The following is a 22,663-nucleotide window of genomic DNA, read 5'->3' as shown; positions in this document are numbered from 1 at the left end:
GCAATTAAATTCAGCATGCCTGCTAATGAAATTGTTGCTCTGTGACATATGTATATATAGTTACCAATTAATTATCCCTCATTATAACAAGTGCCAGTAAGCTAGAGGCTTTCTTTTCCACTTCACATAAAAATACATCTGTAGGGGTGTAAAAGACAATCCATTTGAGTTTCTTCAGACTCAAATTACTTTACACAAAAAGCTTCTTCAAAATGATAAATGGCAGTCATACCTCCTTAAATGTGTTTTATTTCTTTAAAAAAAAAATTAACTACTATGTCTCAAGTCAACTCTAACTCATGCTACTTCCACACATACGTTAATATCAGTTCAAGAGTATCGAACATACAGTTCTCATCAATTTTGGTCTTCCTTACATTTTCCTGTTAGCGTGGCAGCTCTGGGATGTCCAGTTCTCCTCTGGTCAGAGTGCTAACATGGCTTAGGTTAAACTCCAGTCCCCTATTTTCAAAACTCTCCCCTTCAGGTAGCAGACTGACGCACATTCAGCATAAATAGTTTTGGAGAAACATGTATTACAGAGACTCTAGGAGAATTCTCATCATGTTCAAAACAACGTATGGGAATAAAATAGAACCACAACTTTGATTTACAAAACATAGCTTTAATTATACAGATTGCTTCAATGAGTTTTCAAATATAGATTTCAAGAAGTCACCAGTGTTTTAATATATGCTTTCTGAAATAACATTATAACATCTACTTTTGAAATACTTATTGCTAACATGTTAATATTTGTCAGGTTTTACCAAGTGTTAACTATTGAATATTTTCGTTTAAGTGTTCAATAGTAATTAACTCATCATTGAAATGCCATCTCTAGACATTTGCTAGTGCATATATGCTTTCATATGAATTCAGGTATTACTCTGATTTACAGGTTATGAAGAGCTTAAATATGTCTGCTAGATTCAAATGGGAGCCATGCTTAAGTTATAAAAAAAAAAAAAGCAGCTAACATACTGAAGTGGCATAAATAACTAAGAGAGAAGATAATGACTCGGTCATAAAAGCTAACAAATTTATATACTCAGAGCTTCAGTTTTAGTCTTTTCTTGGTCTCAGGAAGAATGTGAAATAACAGAAAGTGAATGATTGCCTGGCCCACAGCATTCTGGTATAATCATAATAATCTGGGGAATTCAAATAGATTGTTAAGAATTTCATGTGGAACAAATTATATTAAAGAAGATTCTTTCACAAAATGTCATTTTTGACTCATGCAGTAGATTAAGCACTTTGGAGGGAAGCCTTCAGGGCCAGTCAGGCTCCAAGTGGATTTCTTCATAGTTTTCCCCAATGCACACCTCAAGAGGTAGCAAGGTAGTTTTTTCATTATACGAACTGAATTTTGACTTCTTTGCTGAATTTATCAGCAAGGGCACCAATTTGGAGATGATTGCTTTGATCCCATGCAAACTGCTCAGCCACAGCTCCTTTCAAATAAGCCCAACAGCAGCCAGAAAGTGGTTTCTACCGACCCATGTGACAGTGAGCAAGTGGTGAGAATCTGGTATTCCATTAATAATCTCCCAGTCACTTGCTTCTTTCACAATGTTGTTTTCAACCAGTCTTGCAATGTTTGTAGCTTTCTACACCACTGTAACCTGAACTTGATAAATGAACTCTTCTACAGAGCAGGAATTTCATTAACTACTTTGTACAGACTCTAATGTGAAATTGAGTATCAGTATATACTTTGAAAACAGATTCATATTGGGCTTTAATATATTTTTCACTTCTATTTTAGTTTCTCTCAAAACAGAGTATCACTAATTTGCAATCACCATAAGATAGCTGACTTCCATGCAATTCTTGTTGTGTCACTTCAGAATGTAGTATATTAGAAAAAAAATACAGTTCATCAGATTACAATTTAACAATTTCATTTTGAAAAGTTACTTTATCTGTATGATATGGGACAGAAAGAAGGCAACTTAGGTTAAAAGTGTTACATAGAATATCCAATAATAACTAGAATGCAGTCTTAGACACCTGGAGGCTTAGAGGCGTGGAATTTTTAGAGCTTTACAAAGTAATTTCAGAAGAATCAGAAAGGAATCTGAAATGATGCAGCATAAGAATTGCAAGGATCTCACTACCAGTTTTCATGGTGGAAAGGTTCAGGTTGAAACACGCTGCTTGTTCAAACTTTCGGGGAGAGAACACAGAGGATTTTAGTTCTTAAAAATGCTGTCGGATAAATCACCCATGTGACCCACGCAAAACCATAGTCTGCTACAGCTCCAAACACATTAGCACTTCACAGAGGTTTCCGAAGGCCGAAATCAGCCTCTTCAGTCACTAAATGAAGATTCACTATCAGAACTGTCTTCTGCTTTCCCATCATCTCCCCAGGCAGGCACAGGGGCATCTGGGGTCCTGCAGGCAACAAAAAACATTCCAAGTGGTAAATCCCTGAAGATGGCTGAGAACACAAGTGACTCCGCACGCAATGCTCATGTCCTTTCACTACAATTGCATGCACTCTATATGCACAACATTTAACACATTAACTGTTTATGGTTTACAATCTCACACCTTATTGGTCTTGCTTCACTTACAACTGAAAGATAAACCCTAGAAACTGTAACTCACTGGCCATCAAAACTGCAGACATCAGTTTGAATGCACACCTTTGAGGTTATCGGTTTGAATGCACACCTTTGATCACTAAGAAGTGGCAAACACTTGTAGAAAGTGTTGAAAGCAGGCAATACTGATTAATTCAATTTATTTTTTTCATCTTCAGAGGTATTAAGGCTGAAAGGAACATGCTGTACACCATCAAGCAGTGTAAATAGTACATGAAAAAAAATAAGACAGGAAATGAGCAATATTGTATCCAACTAAAACTGTAGGGATAATTTAGAGAAGCAAAAAAGAATTACTCAGAGTGGAATTTGGCTAGAACACTGGGTTAAATTTGACATGCAAGAGCAGCCATGGGATTTTTATTGACTATAAATGATCAGATCTCTTGTATTTAGTTTTGAAGGGAATATTTAAGATGGATCTTAACATTGTGTCAAAACATTTGCTCCGCGATCTATTAGGAATGAAGGAGAGAGAAGGAAGCCATCTAAAGCCTAACACTACTGACTGAAGATGCTGGCTCTCCCTGGAGTCTCCCTGCTGAGTATGTAATGAGTTTGACAATACAAGCAAGACTCAGCCTGGTAAATTCTGAAACCAAGGTAGAAAATAGACATGCAATTATACTTGAGGAAGGGGAAGAATGATCTTCACAGAAACTAGCTTCCTGTATGATAGTTAACTGCTCTCTTTGATAAAAGATTACATTTTAAACTAAGCTGACAATTGTGTTATTCATCCCGTTGTTATTTATCTTGGGGATACCCCTGTGTGACATGCTACAGAATTCCTTTTCCAACTTTAGTTCTGTTTATTATAATTTCTCTGTTGGAAATCCCTAAGGTATCTTTAAAGTGTTTCTAAACATTCTGGGTGCAAAACTGAGAAGTGCATTAAAGAACCATAAGAGAGCCTTCTCCCTCCCCCGTGCACACCTCCAAAATAAATTAAGAAAACGTTTGCTTTCTCATACAAATACCACTTCACAATATTATTCCTTGTTGCCGTGGTAATGACAAAACAGAAAAGCTGTGCAAGGACATGTGATCTGGAGAGAGCAGAGCAAAAACTCTCCTCTAGTAAGGAAAGGAAGATGGCAATGAATTCCTTTAGTTCACGAGGGCAGGACAAACTCTCCTGGAATTGTAGACAGGCAAGACGGGAAGGGTAAAAAACAGTTAAAAATAGATAAATTGGGAGCTTGATAGAGTAGGCAGTTTTCAAACTCTGTAAAAAGTTGAGAAGGATAACAGAAGTAGAACAGCTGAAGGAAGAGAGTATGAACAACTCTGTATTATTACAATTAGCATCTCTGCAGCCACAAAAAAAAACACGCTCAGTCACTGGTAAGCAGCTGAGAGAGTCTGCAGTAAGTGACTGAGCATACTGCAGTATGTACATTTTCCTAATTTTCACTATGACTGAGTGAGCAGGCCTAAGGAACCTGAAGACCCAAGAAATGTGGTGTGAACGGTAAGATACATATTAAAAAAAAAGTCTACGATATTGAGACAAGAAAGCAAAATAATTAAAAGAAAGGTCACCCCTGACTCCTTAAAATATTATGTATTATGCACCTTGCCAAATCGTTAGCTTTCTTTAACCAGGTGGATTTGCTATACAGTTTTCAAACCAAAAACATTTTAAAGAAAATCTGCCTAAGCATTACTGTTGCGCAGAATCTTTGAAAGTGGACTTTGAGACCAAACACCAAACATATTCTGTGAGCCCCAATCCACAGTAATAACGCTTCTGTCTTAACCCAAAACAGATGATCCACAAGCAGGTACTTTTTCAAAAAAGCTTTTGAAGTTTTAACCTATTATCTTATTTTTATCTACTATAAAAATCCAGCCAAACATGAAGAAACAGCAGCATTTACGGAAAGGTATAGACCAGAAACACAGAGTAAGAAATACAACACATTTAACGCACATACAGTAAAATCATGTTTGCATGTTTCAGACTTGCACAGGTTCTTACTTGTGTTTTCTTATTTCTCATTCGATCAGTAAAAACATCAAATGAGGATTAACTAATTTAGGCTTATTTAGACACCAGGAAGTAGCTGGGAGATAAAGTGACTCATCATAGGTCAATACTTCAGTTTTCCTATATTTTTATTTATTCTACTGAACAAGTCACTAGTTTAAGAATAAGTCTTTCCAAAATGTAAAAAGACTTCCCTGGAAAGGCAAAGTGGACTTTCTAATACATTGACAGTTTCTGAAGAGGATGCCAAAGTGTTTCAAACAGTTTAGTGGCTATAATGTAAGAAAAAAAATTAGTATTGTCATCAGTTTAACAAATCCTGTGAAATAGTACACTAAAACTAAATTACATGTCAAGTGTAAAATAAGCCTAAAATTCATGCTTATGGCCACACAAGTAGCTTTGAAAATGACTGTCTATTCTTAGTAGTCTTCACATCAGGTTAGCTCAATCAACAGTCACAATTTCAAATTGCTGACTTCAATTTACACTGTCATTGTTGAAGTGCAGTTGTAAACTCCATCTACTGAGGGAATCTCGAAACAACTGTGCTGTCCGTCATGTATCCGGCAAAATAATAGAGAGTTTGTTCTTGTTACTCTACAATGCTAACATTTTGTTATTGAAACATTGGAAGAAAATATCTGGGAAAAACCTCATACTCTAAACAGTACAGCGAAAATGGCTACTAATGTATTATTTGATTCTTCATCGCTAAATGCACATTGTCAAATGTTACCTTGGCATTGTTATATCCTTTTCCTTGAACTGCACCACCTCTGCTTGGCTTGGAAGAAGCCCTCCCATTTCCTTTCAAGTCTGAATGGTAAAGTCCTTCAACTTTCTGTTTGGGAAGGTGCAGCACCTACCCATTTATGTTCCGGTCTCTGTATTTCCTGGGCCTTGCCTTGGACTAGTCAATTCTGAAAAGACAGCTCGTACTTGAGAATGCATCCCTCCTCCTTTGGTACTGATGGCCCTCTTCAGACCTATAAAATACTGAAAACCCTTTTCACGGAAGACTTCAAAACCTGTTTTAATGCTGATAATTTAGATTCACAATACCATCAACAAGCTTTCCTAAGCGCATTACTTTCCAAGTTTTTTGAACACGTGGTTGAATTCCACCCTACTGAAAGTTACAAATTACTTACTCGAGAAGATCTGGATTTAGCCCTTCAGAAATCATTTTGTTTCGTATTGCCATTACAGGAACACCCTGTGTAGGAGGAGGAAGAATAATATGAAACTACTGGACACAAACAGACGAACTAAATTCCACGGGTTCTTTTAGGCTACACTTTCATACAAATTTACATATGTCACTTGTTGAACAAGAGCATGGAATGATAATCATCTCATTTGCCATCAGTTTGAACCTAGAAGCGAGAAATAACTGAGATCAAAGGCCCTTTTAATCCTTATATTTATGGCAAAACATCTAGAGAAAGTTGCAGGGAGAGAATCAGGGATGGACAGATATATTTGCAATTCGTGCAGACAAAACCAGGAAGCTGAAGTTATGTGTATGGATGAGAACATGAAGAAAGCACAAAGTAGCACAGACGGCACAGAACAGTTGTGCTAGAAAGATGAAGACTCCTCGCACATGCTGAAGGTATAGCCAAAGAGGGAGGAAAACCAGGAAAGTGCATCTGCTACAGCTCAGGAAGGATACCTTAAGGCAGTGCTAAAAATTGGAAAAGTCTTTAAAAAGCATGCAGAAAAAGGCAAACAGGACACGAGAACAGAAGCACAATTTAAAAGAGATTCCTCTGAATACAAGTGCTTGTACAGTCAGGCTTGAATCTTCTATGACTTGTGGACAGATCTTAGCCAACTATGTACGTGTTAAAAAAAATTCCTTCCTTTCACTGCAAGTCCTTCCACAGCTTCTGCACTTTATTTATTCTGCAACACCTAAACATCCCCTCATCTTGGATCGCATACCCAAGAACACTTTGACCCACGTCGTCTTACGAGATACATTCCAACAAACTGCTCCTATGTTTCCACTAGAGTTGCTCAAAGACAAGTTGTTGCTTTGCCATCCCCTGTTGCAAACCATCAGAAACACCATCTGGACCACTGCGTGCCAAGATAGGAGGGGAAAAAAATAAAATAAAATAATAAAAAAAAAGAGGATACAATTTCTGATTTCCAAGAGACAAAGCCACTGGTGGTCTAGGGAAGTCAGGAGAGGCCTCACAACCTAAACGAAAAGTAGTGTAGGATTCTTCTGGCACAGGACAAGTATCTGTTGTCCAAAGTAAGTAAAATAGTGATAAAATAAAGGGCAGCCATGACTAACGTTCCAAAGAAGCACGTGGTACTAGTGACAGTTGCAGTTGCTAACCTGGCAAAGTGAGAACTAAGCTAGCTCTCCTACTCTGTTTTCCTTGTGCAGTTTCAGAGTAAGAATCACAATCAAAACTTTTGCTTGAAGATTCCGGAACAGCACACAGACAGGTACGTAGTTTTAGGCGTCTACTAGGCATCGTGCCAAAAATGTGACTCAAATAGTTGCAAGGAATTAGCTTGTAATAGAAGAATTTCTCAGTAATTCGCAACTGATGTACACTACAAAGGGGAAAGCATTTGAGTACTTCATGACAGTTTAAAATACTCACTTATTGTAGTATAGATTTGGACACCAAGGACTGAGTGTCTATACACCATCTTGTACTATCTCATGTTTTTTCCCCTCACTTGACAGCTTTTAGGGTTCCTTTCCCCAGCTCAGAAGTCACTGATGAAGTACTTACGCATCAATTCAAACCACGTGAAAACCAGATTGACTCAGACCACGCAAAGCAGAATTCGTATTTGCTCTCAATGAAAAGGAGCTTGGTATATGAACTTCTAAGAATGGATTGGAAACTGGTTTTAGGTTGATGCTTGGAGAAGTGTTTTATTCCAAAATTATATGCATCAAAATATGTAAGAAAACTCTCAATACCCTCACGTATCACAGATTTATGAAACTAATCTTAAATTGAATCAAAATGCCCTTTAACAGTGCACTTTTTTCCTGAAGGAAAACAATTAAGATTGTACCTATATCTGTTTATAATACAATTAGGGCATTACAATTACTTTATCTTTCATACTTTCATAAGTTTTAATCTGGAAAACCAGAGCCTGATTGTGACCCTAAAACCCTGCTGTGACCCTAAATCTTACTAAAATAAACGTGACAACTATTTTAAATCTAAACAGTAACTACATAGAGCATACGGGTCCACTGAAATGGCACAGGTGTACTTTCCTAACATAAGAGCCAATACTAAATTTCCATCACATTTGTTTCTGCCCAGTTAAGATTTGAAATAATCCAAATCCCTACACATTCATACAGTGTACCCCAGCCCCAGTCCCAGCCTGGTCCTGCAGCGCAGGAAGCGTGCAGGTCCGGAGAAGCCACAGTGCAAGTAGCAATCTTGTTGCAAAACCGAGTTTGGCTCTCCATAGCGCAGGAAGAGGTCACACACCACCAGTGCTGGCAATTCCTGAAGATGAGTGCACTCTCCATGTCTGTTTTTTATTTCAGTCCTTTAAAGAAAGGATCAATCTGTATCAGGCCAGACAGTGTCCTGGCATCTATGTAGTCATGTTTGGTGTTTAGAATCAAGTAAGAGTACTTGTACTTTAAACATGAAGGTTATCTGAAATCATACACTGCTCCTCTCACACTGTCAATAGAAGTGTTCTGAATATTTATTGTAGCAAGTATGATATTGCTTTTGTAGGGTTTGCTTAAATATTATTGTTGCATATTTTTAAAAATCTGAATTTAGTATGCTGAACTGCACTCCACTGAAATGAGTTTGTTGGTTCAACAGCTATCTTCAGTGTAAAAGAAATATCTCTTCATGGTGCTAATTCTTAAATACTACAAATATTGTGAGCAATAAATAACTGATTAGTTCAAGCAAATCTTCAGCTAGAAACTTAATTTGGGCAAATAAATTACACTAACTGAAATACTTGACTGGATGAGAAGACAAGTTTGGCAAATACAAAAACGCACATTAATTTGTAGTATGTTAGTTTGACTTTCCTACCACACTGTTTACAACTGGCAGAAGAGTCACCAGGAACTGCCAGTACAAAGGACAAATGTGGAAAGTGAGATCTCACTCTAGCAGTCACCAAAAAAAAAGTCAAAGTAATTAGACTATCCAGCACTTTCACATCCACTTTGAAGCCTGGCATTAAATCAACACACTAACATAGCATTCTACTCTCTGCTACTACCCCACTGCTAGGTTTTCCAAATGGTTTGCAAAGCTACCCATGAAGTGCCAATTTGTGATTCAAATGAAAAATAAGGTATGGAACATCATCCAAAGTACCAAGCACACCGATTATAATAATTGCTCTGAAGAGGGAGTGAAACCATGAAGTTAATTTTAACATAAGCAACATTTTACTAATACTATGACATAGTCATATTTTCCAGAACGATAACATATATTTCTGAAGAAAATTTCCACTGACAGCTTGAAAATAAAGACAGATTTTTTTGTTTCCAATCTCATTTTTAATTTTGTGGATGTGAAAAAAAGCTCTTAAAAACATCACCAACAGTCTCCCATTCACTTTTTCACCACTTTATTAGTTTTCACTCCTGTAAATATTGAGATTACATTCATTTATTTCCTATTTATCTGCAGAACAGCCCACAGACAAACAGGTAAACAAAACCTGCATCACGAATAACAGGAAATTGAAGTGGAACCAAGTAATGAAGCAATTCTTCTATCTCTATTTTGAACCCTGCAGAAATATCAAATACTCCTGCTCCGGGCTATACTAGCAAAGCTGTGTTTTGTACCCTACAGCAAAACCAAACTGTAACCATATCTGTGTGTAGGGAATGACACCAATTCTGCCAGAATGCAACTTTCAGTGCCATCTTCTGTGACTCCAGCTAATATCACTCTGCATTTACACATCTTCACACCTTCAGTTCACAAGTATATTGGCAGAATTTTGCAGAAAGATCTTGCCTAAAGCAGTCCGAGGGAATATATTCCATCAACTCATTTATTAGAGAAGATGTGCTAGAAATATTGTGACGTTATCCTAGCTTAAAGATTACTGATGCAATATACATCTTCAGACACTTAATGTTCCCTTAGAGCTCTGTGTGCCATTCCACCCAAAAATTAGGGAGTACCTAAAGAATGGTAAGAGAACTGACTTACCACTTGTACCATTTTGAGATATCTGGCATATCTTGGATCCTTGGCCACAGTTCTGACGTTTTCTGTTACTGCCTCCGTTTTCTGTAACCCTTCTTCATGTACATTGTTCTGCTGTATACAAAGAAGGTAATGCTTTAACGGTTAGGTATGCAGAATGGAAGTGTGGAAAGATTTCAATCCATAAAATTTGTAATTTAAGGGTAAAGAGCAACTCCTCTTAACATCTAGATGATTCTGATCTACACTCATAGTATGAGAGATTTCCAAGATGTATGAATACACAAAACCCAGCTCTTTCATTACTGACTGTTACAAGTGTGACACTCTACTTTTAGTCACAATTTTAAGTTATTGCACAATGCATGAAAAAAAATCAGCCTATAATAGCCCTGTTAAGTTTGTTGTATTTAATGAATAAAATATAACTAACTTAAATGCTCACTTTATAAAAAATAATTTTTTAAGGATTCTATCTATGGTCCAGCACCTTTTTTCCTCAAAATATTTATTTGATTCCCCCACAAATATTTCATACAGATCATATAGCTTTTAAACTATACTTTCTAGTACAAACCATTAACCTAAAGGATAACATAATGAAATCAAAGAACCCTTGAGAGTAATTAATAAAAAAGAAAAGAACAATTACAAGAAGCTATAGTACTATTTAAAGGACAACAGAATACTTGTATTTGCTATTAAACTAACCATTTGAAAGTAGCATTGGAAACCTCCTTTCAGAAATATCTGTCCCTACTGTAATATCAGAGAGAAGGAACATTTTAAAGAAAACAAAATAACCAGGAGTCATTCCCTAATATGACTGAAACATGCAATGCTAACTGTCCATTCTGTCTCCGATGTTGCTGGCTGCAAATTAGAGTTACAATGTTTAACAGGCAGGGAAAGGCAGGAGAGTACTCCAGCTACTTAATGTTGATCACTTAGAATAATTTGGTATTTTCCGTACATAGATGATAATATATAGAAAACATCACTGTAATAACCTCTTTAAAATAAAGTATGCCAGAAACTCCAATTTGAGCTGAAAGCTCACATTCTAAAGGAGAGAGAAAAGAGTTGGTATTATGTGATTCGAATGTTAATTTTCATTCACGGCTTTCTCAGTCCTCTGATGTAATTCACATTCATACTTTAGCGTGATTGAAGAAGAGGAAGCAGGCATTTACCAGCAGATTTGAGTTAGTTCTAATTATTTAAGTCACATATTCAAGAAATAGGATACCCTTTTTTGTTTTAAGTCACTCGTTAAAACAGTTTTGTTAGTGAAAAATGTAGTTTTAGATCTTTACAGGTGCTTCCTCCACCTATTTCAAATGAGACCAGTAACGTTACATGGAAAGGTGTATTCCTTCAATGTGTTAGTTCTGCTTCATTACTTACTCCAGATTGAGGTGATACAGCTGTCTGTTGGTCTGTAGTAGCTTGTGCCACAGGACCATTTGTAACACTATTCATATTTGCACTGGACACTTCAAATTTGACATCTTCTAGGCCAGGAATAGAGGACAACTGAATGTACAAAACATCATCAAATAAGCAATGAGCATATCATAAGTCTACGTGTACAATAAAATCTGCAGAATGCTGCTTTACCACATATTCCCCAAGTAACTTTCACATTAGTAAAATCGTAACTTTTTATCACTAGTTTTGCATTTTGATTAGCAAAAAAATAATAATTTTCTATTCAGGTGGCTTCTATGACAAAATCCCCAAAACACTCCATTGGAGCTTTCACTGTTATGCAGGGTTGTGGTGCAGGAAAGGCTTCAACACCTTCCCACCATTTTACTACTGCACTTATCAACCACACAAGAGCCGTGATGTCTTCTCTGCTACTTCCTCTACAGTGAAAGAAATCATGACAAGAACAGCTCTATTACCTAACAGATGGGCCACTGGTTACAGATTTTGCAATTTTCTACATCTTTCACTCTTTTAAGGAAATGCTGAGAGTGGATTTTAAATATGCTGCACATTTATTTGAAGGAAATTCTATTTAATGTGATTATGAAGAATTCTGCAAAAATTAACAATACAGATAATTTCTAAATATTTTGAAATAAATAAGAGTTAGTAAGCACTGTTTGTACTATTACAGGGGTTTTTTTTCACAAAGATCTTAATGAATGGTTTCAAAATGTCCTACCCCTGCTCCCAGAAAAGCCAACTGAAATTGCTTCCATCATTACTGAAAGAAGGATTGGGTAAAACTGTACACTGCGTGATTTTTTTTGTTTGTTTGCTTTTTATATTATTTTATTTTTAGCAAATTAATGACTGTAGATTATATGCTTTTGTCATTTTAGCTAAAGAAGATACATGAGATGCATTTCTGTTACCTTAGATCCAATTCAGGTCACATTTCAGTATCAAAAGGTTTACAAGGTATCTATATAGTTACTTATATCAGTTGAAATCCCTACAGTCAGGTAACATTTACAAAGATACTTTCGCTTTACCAAGGGGGCAAAAATTTCTTATTAAGAGTTTGCAGGGCAAATGCAATTTTGTTCTGCAACCCTGCAACAGAAGTTGCAAATTTTAATACCGGAAAACTTCCCTCCGTTTTTTTTAAAACCAAACATTACAATAAAATCAAGACAAGTAAGCTGCCATGTAGTTCGGTTGCCCTTTCAAGATCTAAGTGCTCCTTTCCTGTTCAATACACTTAGCAGAGACAAAACCAACATTTCCACTACGTGCTGTTGGTTCCTCTCTTCCATATCAACTGCATGTTCAAATGTTACACAATGTAAGTGGCAAGGCATGCAAAGAGAGAACTTGCCATGTAAGCATTTTGTATTTGCTCTTTTAAATCATTATGAAAAAGTATTTGCTCAATTCAGAGTATGAAAGGGAAGCTAGTTCACGTAATCTAGGAGGCTGTCACTGTTAGAAGACAAAGTCTGTACACATACAAACCTTTGCATCCAAAATATTGAGTGTTGTTTCAATTTGTTGGATACGGAGAGAGAGCGCTGACAATTTCTAGAACAGAAAACAATTAGCAGATGAAAACACTCCCCTAGGCCACTTGTACATATAAACCAGTCCACATCTAGCTGAATAAAATCACTTCTGTCTTCTACCTGCTGAAGGCGGAGTAGAGTGTAAATGAGATGACAACATTATGAAATAAATGAAGCGATGACATCCCTTTTTAGTACAGCAGTTACACTGGTTCAAATTTTAAATAATTTTACCAGACAATTAGTTTTCTCAGATAATGACTGGCAGAAATGAAGACAGACTAGGAGAAAGCCAAAGTAAACAGGGTATTACTTTGGGCAACTGGAGAATAATGGTAGACATATTGTACTCTTGCAGTTACCAAAACATCTTTCTTCAAAGCTTTTTCCAAATGTAGAAGATGAAAAGATGCGATGTGTGTGTAAGTAACAGGGCAAATACAAAGTAGAAAAATCTGATAAAGAATACAGCAGGTGATTGAAAGTCCTACACAGTCAAAATGCACAGTGACACGGAACTAACCAGAAGCTTTATATGCTCCAGGTGCACCTCAATCAAATTCTGACACTTAAAAAAAAAAAAAGAATACAACTTAAGTTTCTCTAAATTATTCTAGAAGAACTGTCACTTTTTTAACTAATCACTACCATACTTCACCAGACCTGTCCAAGTGAAGTTGGCTAGCATGCCGGCTGGCAGATACGTATCACTGACAGCTTCCTGGCATGTTGGCAAGATTCTGCCTGGCTCTGAAGCAGAACTTTAACACCCTAAGAAAATGGCAGTTCTGCCAACATGCTAGAAAAAGTAAAAGGAGACTGACAAGAGTTAGTCTTTTTGGAGAGTGCACTGACTTGTTTACAGATGGTTCTTTGTTCAGGAAGAGGAGTTAGTTCCTATTGAAAGGAACTATGTGCCCTACATGTAGCTGGGGAAAGGGAAGGAAAGATGTACAAGAGACAGTTATACAACTTTACGGGTCAGTTTGACTAGACAAGAGCCAAGAAATTTAGAGTTAAGAATGGTGTCAGCCCTAATTTTGAACTTCTGGGCTTCTGCTGATTTACACTGAGACCTTTCACATTAAAAATACCTCCTTTCAAAGAGTTTATAAAGAAAGTATTTAGTCTCTTGGGTAACAACATGTTTAGGTTAACTAATAACTGTTTTATTACTAGATTTCACAGCGTTGCTGCGTGCTCAGGATGGCTTTAAATATGTGTTCTGATTTCCAAAGTGCCTACGTAAGAGATTATATTGAGATCATGTGACAACTGAATTTTGGACAACTGACAACTGCATCACCAAGCAGTTACACTGTCCCACATATCAAGTTACAATAAGTTTAAAAATCTAGAAAAAAATAACTTTTTTCCCTCTGAAGCTCCATATGTTGATGCGGTAGCCAAATTTTATACTTGTTATAGGTCTCGCTCTTTTCTCAGATTACATGGTTTAGTTTAATTGGATTTGAGTGCTGCCCTAGACCTGCTGGCTAGGGCTGTATAGTAGTCTTTGTTGAATAAACTAGCGAACAAAAAATCCACTAATGACAAAAAGGTTAAGCTCAAAGCCACAATAGAAAACACCTTTTCACAAGGAAGGAAGCACTCAAGTCCTGTTCAGCAGACAATTCTACTCTTGTCAGTCTGGTATATTTCTATTGACACTAAAGTCACCATAAAAACTTATTAACACTAAATATTTTTTTCTCTTTTTTACAAGATACTAAAATTAACTGTTTCATTTTCCATACTAATCACTCGCTAAAAATGTCTTTTTTTTCCCACATCAAAATTATCAGCATTCAGAGCTTAGTGTATCACCCTTTGAAATTAAAGGTGCTAAAATGTGAAAGCAAGTTTTGACGCAATATCCTAAACCAGATGAGAGGGATGCTGACTGTCAAAATGGATTCAGCACCATAGGAATATGGCATTCTTCTTCCAAAACAAGATGATATCCACAGATGGAGCTGTTGAGAACAAATTCCATGTATCAAAAAGTTCAAAGACTGTGCCAAACGCAAAAGTTTAAGGAAACAGGATTAAGTGTGGTATAATCAGCAGTTCATGTGAATATCTTGGGGAAAGAATCTGTCTTAAGCACTTACTCAAGAGAAAACTTGAACAGAAAGCAGACTAAATTTTTTTGTTTAAGCTACCAGTATTATTGCATCCAAAATATTGAAGTGAATGGTTCTCATTTCTAGGATTTTTTTCATTGCATAAATTGACAGCTGGGAAAATAATAAACATACCTCTTCACAAACAGTAGAAAAGCGGTTGAGAAACTGCACCGTATGAACCACAAACTGGTTTAGAAATGCTACAGTTCTTTTCTGCTGAATAGCAGGAACCTGCATTAAATAATGTAAGAAAATTAGATTATACGTAGATGTCAATTCTCACATTTGAATTCAAAAACCTGTTAAAAAATACAAATGCTTTAGAAAAAAATATTTTAGAGATCTGCCTTAAGTGTGCTTGCTATGAATGCATATATATATATATAAACAGTTTTTTAATACATATATGTATGCATGTTCCCTTTTCACTGAAAATGTACTAACATCACAGTTGAAAATGTGCAAGATACACAGGAAAGGCAAGAATACCCACATAAATGAAGGACTGTTATCTTATTTAAGAAAACACTTCTAGAGGAAATTGTGAATATTCCTGAAAATCGGTGTTAAATTTTTCAAAAACCAGAGAGGAAATCAGAATCTTTCCTTCTGAAGCTTAAGAAAGAAAAAAAAACTTGGTCATCCATACAAATACTCAGTTACAACCAACATCATAATAAAAAATAAAGAGTAGTGAAATTGCTGTCTCAGTCTTTAGTGCGCACCTATACTTTTTTTTTATTTGTAAGCCCAGACTACCACATTTTAGTGTCACTCCTCTAAGTCAGATCCGATGCACACATACTTTTCAGACTAAAAGGTAGAATATTATGTTTGTGAAAAAAAACCCATCTGGTACTCATAAGGTAACAGACAGTTGGTGTTTTTATTAAAACTGTTGTGCAAGACTGGAATCGGGAACAGTCACACAAATGTTTATGTATAAATGTATAGTGCCTCATGGTTAATTACCTTGGACAACTGTTTGAGTCTTGAACTTCACACAGGAAATTACTCTATGGAATCATAATTGGTTAAAGTGAAGGATTTAGAAGGAGAAATATTTGCAGCCAAGCTTCAGCTGCACTGAACAACAGTTTGTGAATATAGTGTCTCTCTGCTCTTCACCTCTTTTTGGGTCTTCCATTTGCCGATGTAACCACTCACTACACTTTGCCAATCCTAAATCATCCTGATTTTTTGCGAGACTTCTGTTGCTACTATCCCAAATTTTCAGTCTGTGCACCTGTGTGGCAGGGTTTGCTGAAGTTCAGTTCTGTGGTTCCAAAACTGTCAAACAGTGCTTAGGACCTTATCAGAAATTTATGAGGTAGCACAGAGGACGGAACGATCATTAGGGCAATTGCAACTGTCCAATCTTTATGCTCTATATTTGAGAAACGAGGCTAAAAAAATGCTTTTGCATCATAAAAAGACATGAATAAGCACGGGATTTGCCTCACAGTTCTCATACTGAGATGGCTTAGCCTTTAAATACAACGCTATGACAGAACTTATAGCAAAACGCCATTGGAAAACATTGATACCGCAGTGCCGGAGGGAGACAGAGCCGAAGACAAGACGAACCGCCCTGTGCCCCTGCGGCCCGGCCGCGGGAACCCGGCCGCTGTGGGAGGGCAGCGGCCGCTGCCGGCACCGCCTCGGCAGCCCCCAGCACATCCCCCCGCAGGCAGCTCGCCTCGCCCCGGCAGCAGAGCACCCCGGCTGGCCGAGGGCGCCAGGGGTCTCCGGCGAGGCCGCGGCCGGGCTCAGGGGCGAGCCTGACCGCTGGGCCGGGCCGGGCGGCGGAGAGAGGGGAGGGGGGCAGACGGGGCTCGCCCAGCACCAGGGCCAGCGCAGCCGCCGCCGGGGGAGGAAGCGTGACAGCTCCGGACCCCCGGGCGACCGCGGGCCGTACCTTGGTGAGGTCAATGCCGGAGCCCACAATGGGCAGCCCGTCCTCGTCCATCCCCGCGGGGCCGAGGCCGCGGGACGGAGAGCAGCCCCGCGCCCGCCGGCCGCCTCCCGCCGCACCCCGGAAGCCCCAGGCGCTGCGTACACGACCTCGTGACCCCGGCCCGGAAACAAAACCTCCACTCCAGGCCGTGCTCATGGGTCTGCGCATGCGCGGTCTCCTCTCCCAACGCAATGCATCATGGGGAGTGTAGTCCCAGGGAGGGAGCGAGCGGGCCAGGAGGGAGGCCGGCCAGAGCGCCCGTCGCCCCGCGGAGCACATCCTTCCTCACCTCCTCCGGCCTCTGCCCGTCTCTTTGTAACTCGCCCCTACGGCAGGGCAAGGTGCAGACCAACCCATCGTGGCTAGATGCTCCTGAAGTACAAATGCCCTGCTTTTCCTAAAACTTGCATGGTTTGTTCCATCAATCGTCCCCGCCACAGAGGGTGAGGCGGGCCCCGGTGAGGCGAGGAGGGCCCCGAGCGTGGTCCCGCTTCAGATGACATTGCCTCACCCGAGTGTGGACATCACAGCCTCAGGGCGAGGCCCTCGATAACGCAGGTTGTGAAGATAAAGCATCTTCCCTGGCGGTCAGACATCAAAGTAATAACGAGACAAGCCAGCGATGAAACTGCTTCTGTGCTCTTATCACTGGGGTGGTTAAGGGCCATGCTTTGAACATGGAGAATAAAAATAACGAGCACTCAAGGACCCTGGAATCTTCTGAGAAGGACAAAAGTATGGCTGTAAGCACATTAGGAAAGGTTCCTGTACTTTAATGCTTATGCAAAAGGGAGAAGGGGGCTGTGGTAAACCTAGCTGTGGCCTAACGTTTTTGTTTTGTTCAACAATACCCATCACTGCTTTCACTTGACTCTCAAGCTTAGGGTGTAAGTAGGGCTGTTCCTTTTCAGCCAAGGAACCACAGAGTACCAGGCTCCAGGAAAAGATAGAATAGCCTGTAGGCTTGCAAATGTTCCTCTGAAAGAACTCCCTAACTGGAAAATAACCAGCTTGGGTTTTTATCTTCAACTGGTTGCTTGTATTATTTTTCTCTATGACAGATTCAAAGGACGGATCAGACCATTTAGAAGTGGGGTCCCAATATGAACTCTTCACAGGTTGCATCATCAGAATGTGTTTCCCCTCTCGCTCCCCACTGATGGCTGCATGTACTCATTTTACCACTTGTCAGTTATAGCACATGGCGATCCCTTCCTTGAGGCAGTTCAAACTGCCATCTTGGTGGAGAACTATCGTTAGAGGAGGGCCTGTTTTCTGCTTGATTCACGTGTTGAATCAAATCAGCCACAGTGTGTGTTGAACACGTCTGGTGAGCAGGGTCACACAGTAAGACCTTGCTGGATTTAGTAGCAAAAAACCCCAGATAACTCTGCTACCTCATGCAACGTCACCCATGACATTTCAGGAGAACAGCAACAGAAATACTTTGTTGGACATACATCTGATCTTTTATGTTGTGCTTAATTAAGCTCTGCTGGCTGAAACTGATAGACACAGTGAAAGCTCAGGAAAGGGACCTGATCTCCTGGTACTGCCAATCTGCCTATCATCTGTGCTGATAAAATTTTGAATGGGATATGTACAGTTATACACAGTTACGTACAAGAGATTGAGAGCTGAACAGAGATGTGTAATATCTTGTATCTATCTTGTATAATATTAAATAATCTGGTTTCTGCATCTTCAACAGGCCTTCTTTCTATGAGCTAAGACATCTGTTCTCTGGGACTGATGGGCCAGAAAACCAATTGGGATCAAAGCCGTTAAAGAACAAGTCATTAAACATTTGAGGACATGTTGCCTCTGTGGAGACACAGGAATAGCAGTTGCATATGGATCATGCATCGAACCCTCAGGCTGATGAACTGTGAATGAAAGATGACAAATGTCCCCAAAGACATGGCCCCAGACAGACCATTATGCACGCTTGCATTTGTAAGTAACCCCCAACTTGAACAATAGACGGAAATTGCATCTATTGGGTTATTCCATGAAAACTATCGTTGACTCTCAGAATTTATTCTTGTGTTAGCCGGGAATAATCAATTCAGAAAAGAATCTATCCTTTGGGAAAGGGATGGGATGTCAAACTGAACACTTAATTCCCAGTTCTGACGTTTGGGCTAAGTTTTGGAGAATCTATGCTAAGTAATGAAAAATCCTAGAATGATGATGTGTGCTATGTTATAACACTGGAACAAAAGATTACCAACAGCTCAACCTGTTAAGTAAAACTTTACTTCATTTAAATTCTAAGGTTGTGTACTACTGGAAGGCAAGACAAATCAGGCTGATTTGGAGTCTTTGTTTACAGCAGTGAATCCAAATACAGTGTAGTGGAAAAAGTATTTGGTGAAAATTCTTCATGGCTACATCTAAATACTGCTACATTAAATAAAAAAACTATCTAAATTTAGAGCAGTTAAGAACCTAGCATAGTCTGAGGCTATCAGTAGGAAGCTTCTCATGGGATGAGATGAATAAAAGTGCACTAAATACTTTAATGCCTTGAAGATTAGAAGCCAAATGTGCTATGCTAATTTTGGTTTAAAATTTAACAGCATTCTTAATTTACTTCCAAATTATTTCAGTTAAGCATTTTAGAAACCCATATACAGAATCCCTGTTAGCTGTACACAGAGCACTTAGATCTGTCACTCAAGTTTACATAAAATTCTCATTTATGTACTGAAGCAGCTTTTCTTTGATTTTATATTTATTACTTTCATAACAGATTTATTACTAGCCTGCTGTCATACAGGCACCCTTATTACTCTCTTACTAAAATACTATAGCAAAGTCTTTTTGCCCATACTGTTTGAATTATTGCACAACCTGCTTTTCATACTATGTTTTGGAGCAATGACATGTAGTTGGCAATTTCTCACATCTCCCAAAGGACAGAGGGTTAGCCTACAAAGTTCAGTAGGTTAAATCTAGCTTATAGGAACTGTGCAAATTTCTCTTGGGCAAAGGAACTGTTTGTTTTAATTATCTAAGTGAATTATCTTGCCACTTTAATTACCTCAAAAAAACCCCTAAGTTATATTCAAGAATTAATCTCATTTACCATAAGATGTCCGTAATACAAGTTTTCCAGGCAATGCCACAGAAATTTAATAATGTAAATACTTAGTCAAATCTTATCTGAATCTCTTGGTCTGTAAAGCTGAACAAGAAATCTCACAAGAATATGCTCTTCTGTGAACTTTCTGGTACTTCCTGCTTTTAATTTGGCCAAAAATACTGCATAGAAAAGTGCAACACAGCACTTTTTCTCCCAGCTGGAATTAGGAAATGCAGGGTATGAAAAGTGAAAAACAGAGAGTAAAGGAAAATGATCCAAATTTTTCCAAAACCTCTTCAAAAAATGTTATAATTGAACTGGTTTGTTAAACTGGAACTATTAATGACTAAAGCCCCAATGGAAGGATTTATGAAAAAATAATTGAATGATAATATCCAGATTTACAATGTGGACATTTTGAAAGTGTATTTTGTACCCATACTGGATGATAATGTCAAATTAAGGAATAAATACTGTGCAGTATGTAACTGCTGGCAGTTCATACCCTATGTATGTGTGTATATATATGTATATATATGCAGGCGTTTAAAGACAGAGTCATGTAGCTCCACCTTTCAGTGAAGGAAAGATTAAAGACTGTTACTGTTACTGAAATGCAGTTCAGATGAAGATTAGTATTTTGAAGATGTTATCCTTAGAGATGCTGAGGCTAAGTTGGAGTGCAAAAGCTGCGTGTACAGAAAACTGATCAAAGATTTGTCCTTGTCATTAGTAAAAAAATATTTTGTCTTGTGATTAGTATATACTAAAAAGTAAAGGCAACAGCATGGGTTTCAAAGCACTGAAACTGATCTGCTACATACATTTTTATACTGCACAAAATCAGAGCCTGTTGTCAATTGCAAAACAAAACAGCACAAGCTGAAAAACCTGGCAAGTGCTACTGTAACTTACAACGTTCCTATGCATTTTGTATTCTTATATACTCTTACAGGTCCCAAGACACAATATTCTGTTAGAATCAGCACAGAACTCAAATAGCTATACAATTGAGAGGCAAGTTAAACAGAAACAAAAAGCTGATCCAAAAAAATTTCCAGACGTGGTGTCACCTGATCCTCCATAGGGGCAACAGTTGTTTTTACTAAGGTGGTCCAATGACCAGCTGAAAAGGTCAGAGTGTGGATTAACATTTTTTTGATTTCCCATGGGGTCTTCCAAATCCATGCTTGCAAAGGGTATTCTGGCAAAGCTTTTTATATGAAACTGATATTGCCTCAATGATTTTTCCCTCAACTGAATTAAAAAGAAAAAGTCTACCTCAATAATTTAGGTATGTCAGAATATGTACAAATTTAGCAAACAGAAGGTTCAACCCTTGGCAGTTAAATAGGCTGAGAAATACAAATGTCAGGTTTTATGTAGGTTCATTAAAAAAAACAAAAAAACCCCCAGAAATTAAATGATAGATGGTTTGCCGTTCTCTGAAAATGGTTCTGAGTTTCAATTTTCCAAGTACTGTGCTAAGGCAACATCAGAGATAATCAGATAATTAATCAACTAATTATTCTGTTCTGTACGGAAGAACATGGGGAACATGCTAAAAACATTGCTAATTTTTTTTTTCTAAATAACTATTTTATACTGGAAAGAAGTAATATGAAGAGCCGTGAACTTGGCAAGATCATTCCAATCCTTAGTAAATAGTTTTAAGTAGTCCTTAAAAATAGAGTATTAAAAACAAGCATCCTAGCTCCTGAATTAATGACAGAACAAAAGAATTTCTGCCCTCTGCCCCCTTGGGTTTTGAGCAATTCTAAAAAAATAAAAAAAAATCTTAGTCAAAATGCACCTGCAAATACCTAACGCAAATTGCCTTTGTCAATATGGGTACTGAGTATAGTGCGTGATATCCTGCATAGCTAGGTGCTATGTAAAGCTTTGCTCTGAGAGTGGACAGAAAAAAAAAAATAAATCTGTTTCAGTTTCACTACGCATCCAGGATTGCAGTGCCCCAGTCCAATCCTTCCTCTCAGACCCACAAAGATGTTTAGCTGTGTCTGCTAGCCAATTAAACCTCCCATTAAGCCTGTACTCTCTGGCGAAACTATGGATACGAGATGAACAAAGTGCTGTATCTTGAAACATCCTCCAGTCTGCCTATTTTGCAGTTTAAGCACACACCAGTCGAGACTGGAGTGTCTTCCAAACCCATCTTAAAGTTAGTAAGTTGTACAAGTTCTATCCCAGCATTTTCTAGTTTCCTACACGCTGGGATTTCCTTTTGGTTGCAGATATTCAGCCAGTTGCTTTTAACTCTCTACTGCCCAAGCTAAAACAGGAAAAACTTATTTTGTGGCTCTCAGTCAGCTGAGTTCACATGGCAAACACTTTGTGCATATCTGGCAAATGGAAGAGTTCTACATTATATGGACTCCAAAGACCTGAGTCTTACAGTAACACCACTTATTTGTACCTCCCTGGGAAAGGTCTCCGGGATGGTGGCAGGGAAGGGATGAGCCAGACTGCTGCTCAGTGCAGGAAGCATATTAGACACAGGTAGTCCACTTGCTGCATTACAAGGGAAGACTGGTGAAGGTCCCTACACCATGGCTGCTTATTCTCACCGTGAAAATTTCACCTGTACGCTGGTGCATCGTTTAGATGGGTTCTGCATCACATAGCCAGCCTTCTGGAGGGAAATAACAATTTAA

At 38.3% G+C, this 22,663-nt stretch overlaps 1 protein-coding gene across 2 annotated transcripts; it reads right to left on the bottom strand.

Annotated features, from left to right (window-relative positions):
• Window positions 1-604: 604 nt before the first annotated feature.
• On the bottom strand, window positions 605-17,030 carry WASHC3 (WASH complex subunit 3). Of its 2 annotated transcripts, none has more exons than XM_075754657.1 (7): window positions 16,862-17,030; window positions 15,076-15,174; window positions 12,768-12,833; window positions 11,223-11,351; window positions 9,819-9,929; window positions 5,763-5,827; window positions 605-2,403 (listed from the first exon to the last, which is right to left on the bottom strand). In XM_075754657.1, exons 1-7 carry the CDS (start codon window positions 16,910-16,912, stop codon window positions 2,319-2,321), a joined length of 606 nt encoding a protein of 201 aa, XP_075610772.1. In that variant the 5' UTR covers window positions 16,913-17,030; the 3' UTR covers window positions 605-2,318. The 2 variants fall into 2 exon arrangements, with proteins under 2 accessions (XP_075610772.1, XP_075610780.1); XM_075754665.1 differs by having other exon boundaries at window positions 9,819-9,926.
• Window positions 17,031-22,663: the final 5,633 nt, after the last annotated feature.

Source organism: Balearica regulorum, chromosome 1 (assembly GCF_011004875.1).
Source record: "Balearica regulorum gibbericeps isolate bBalReg1 chromosome 1, bBalReg1.pri, whole genome shotgun sequence".
In the NCBI taxonomy this organism is placed as follows: Eukaryota; Metazoa; Chordata; class Aves; order Gruiformes; family Gruidae; genus Balearica; species Balearica regulorum.
The sequence above is the reverse complement of the archived record's forward strand: the minus strand, read 5'-3'. Positions and strand labels throughout refer to the sequence as shown.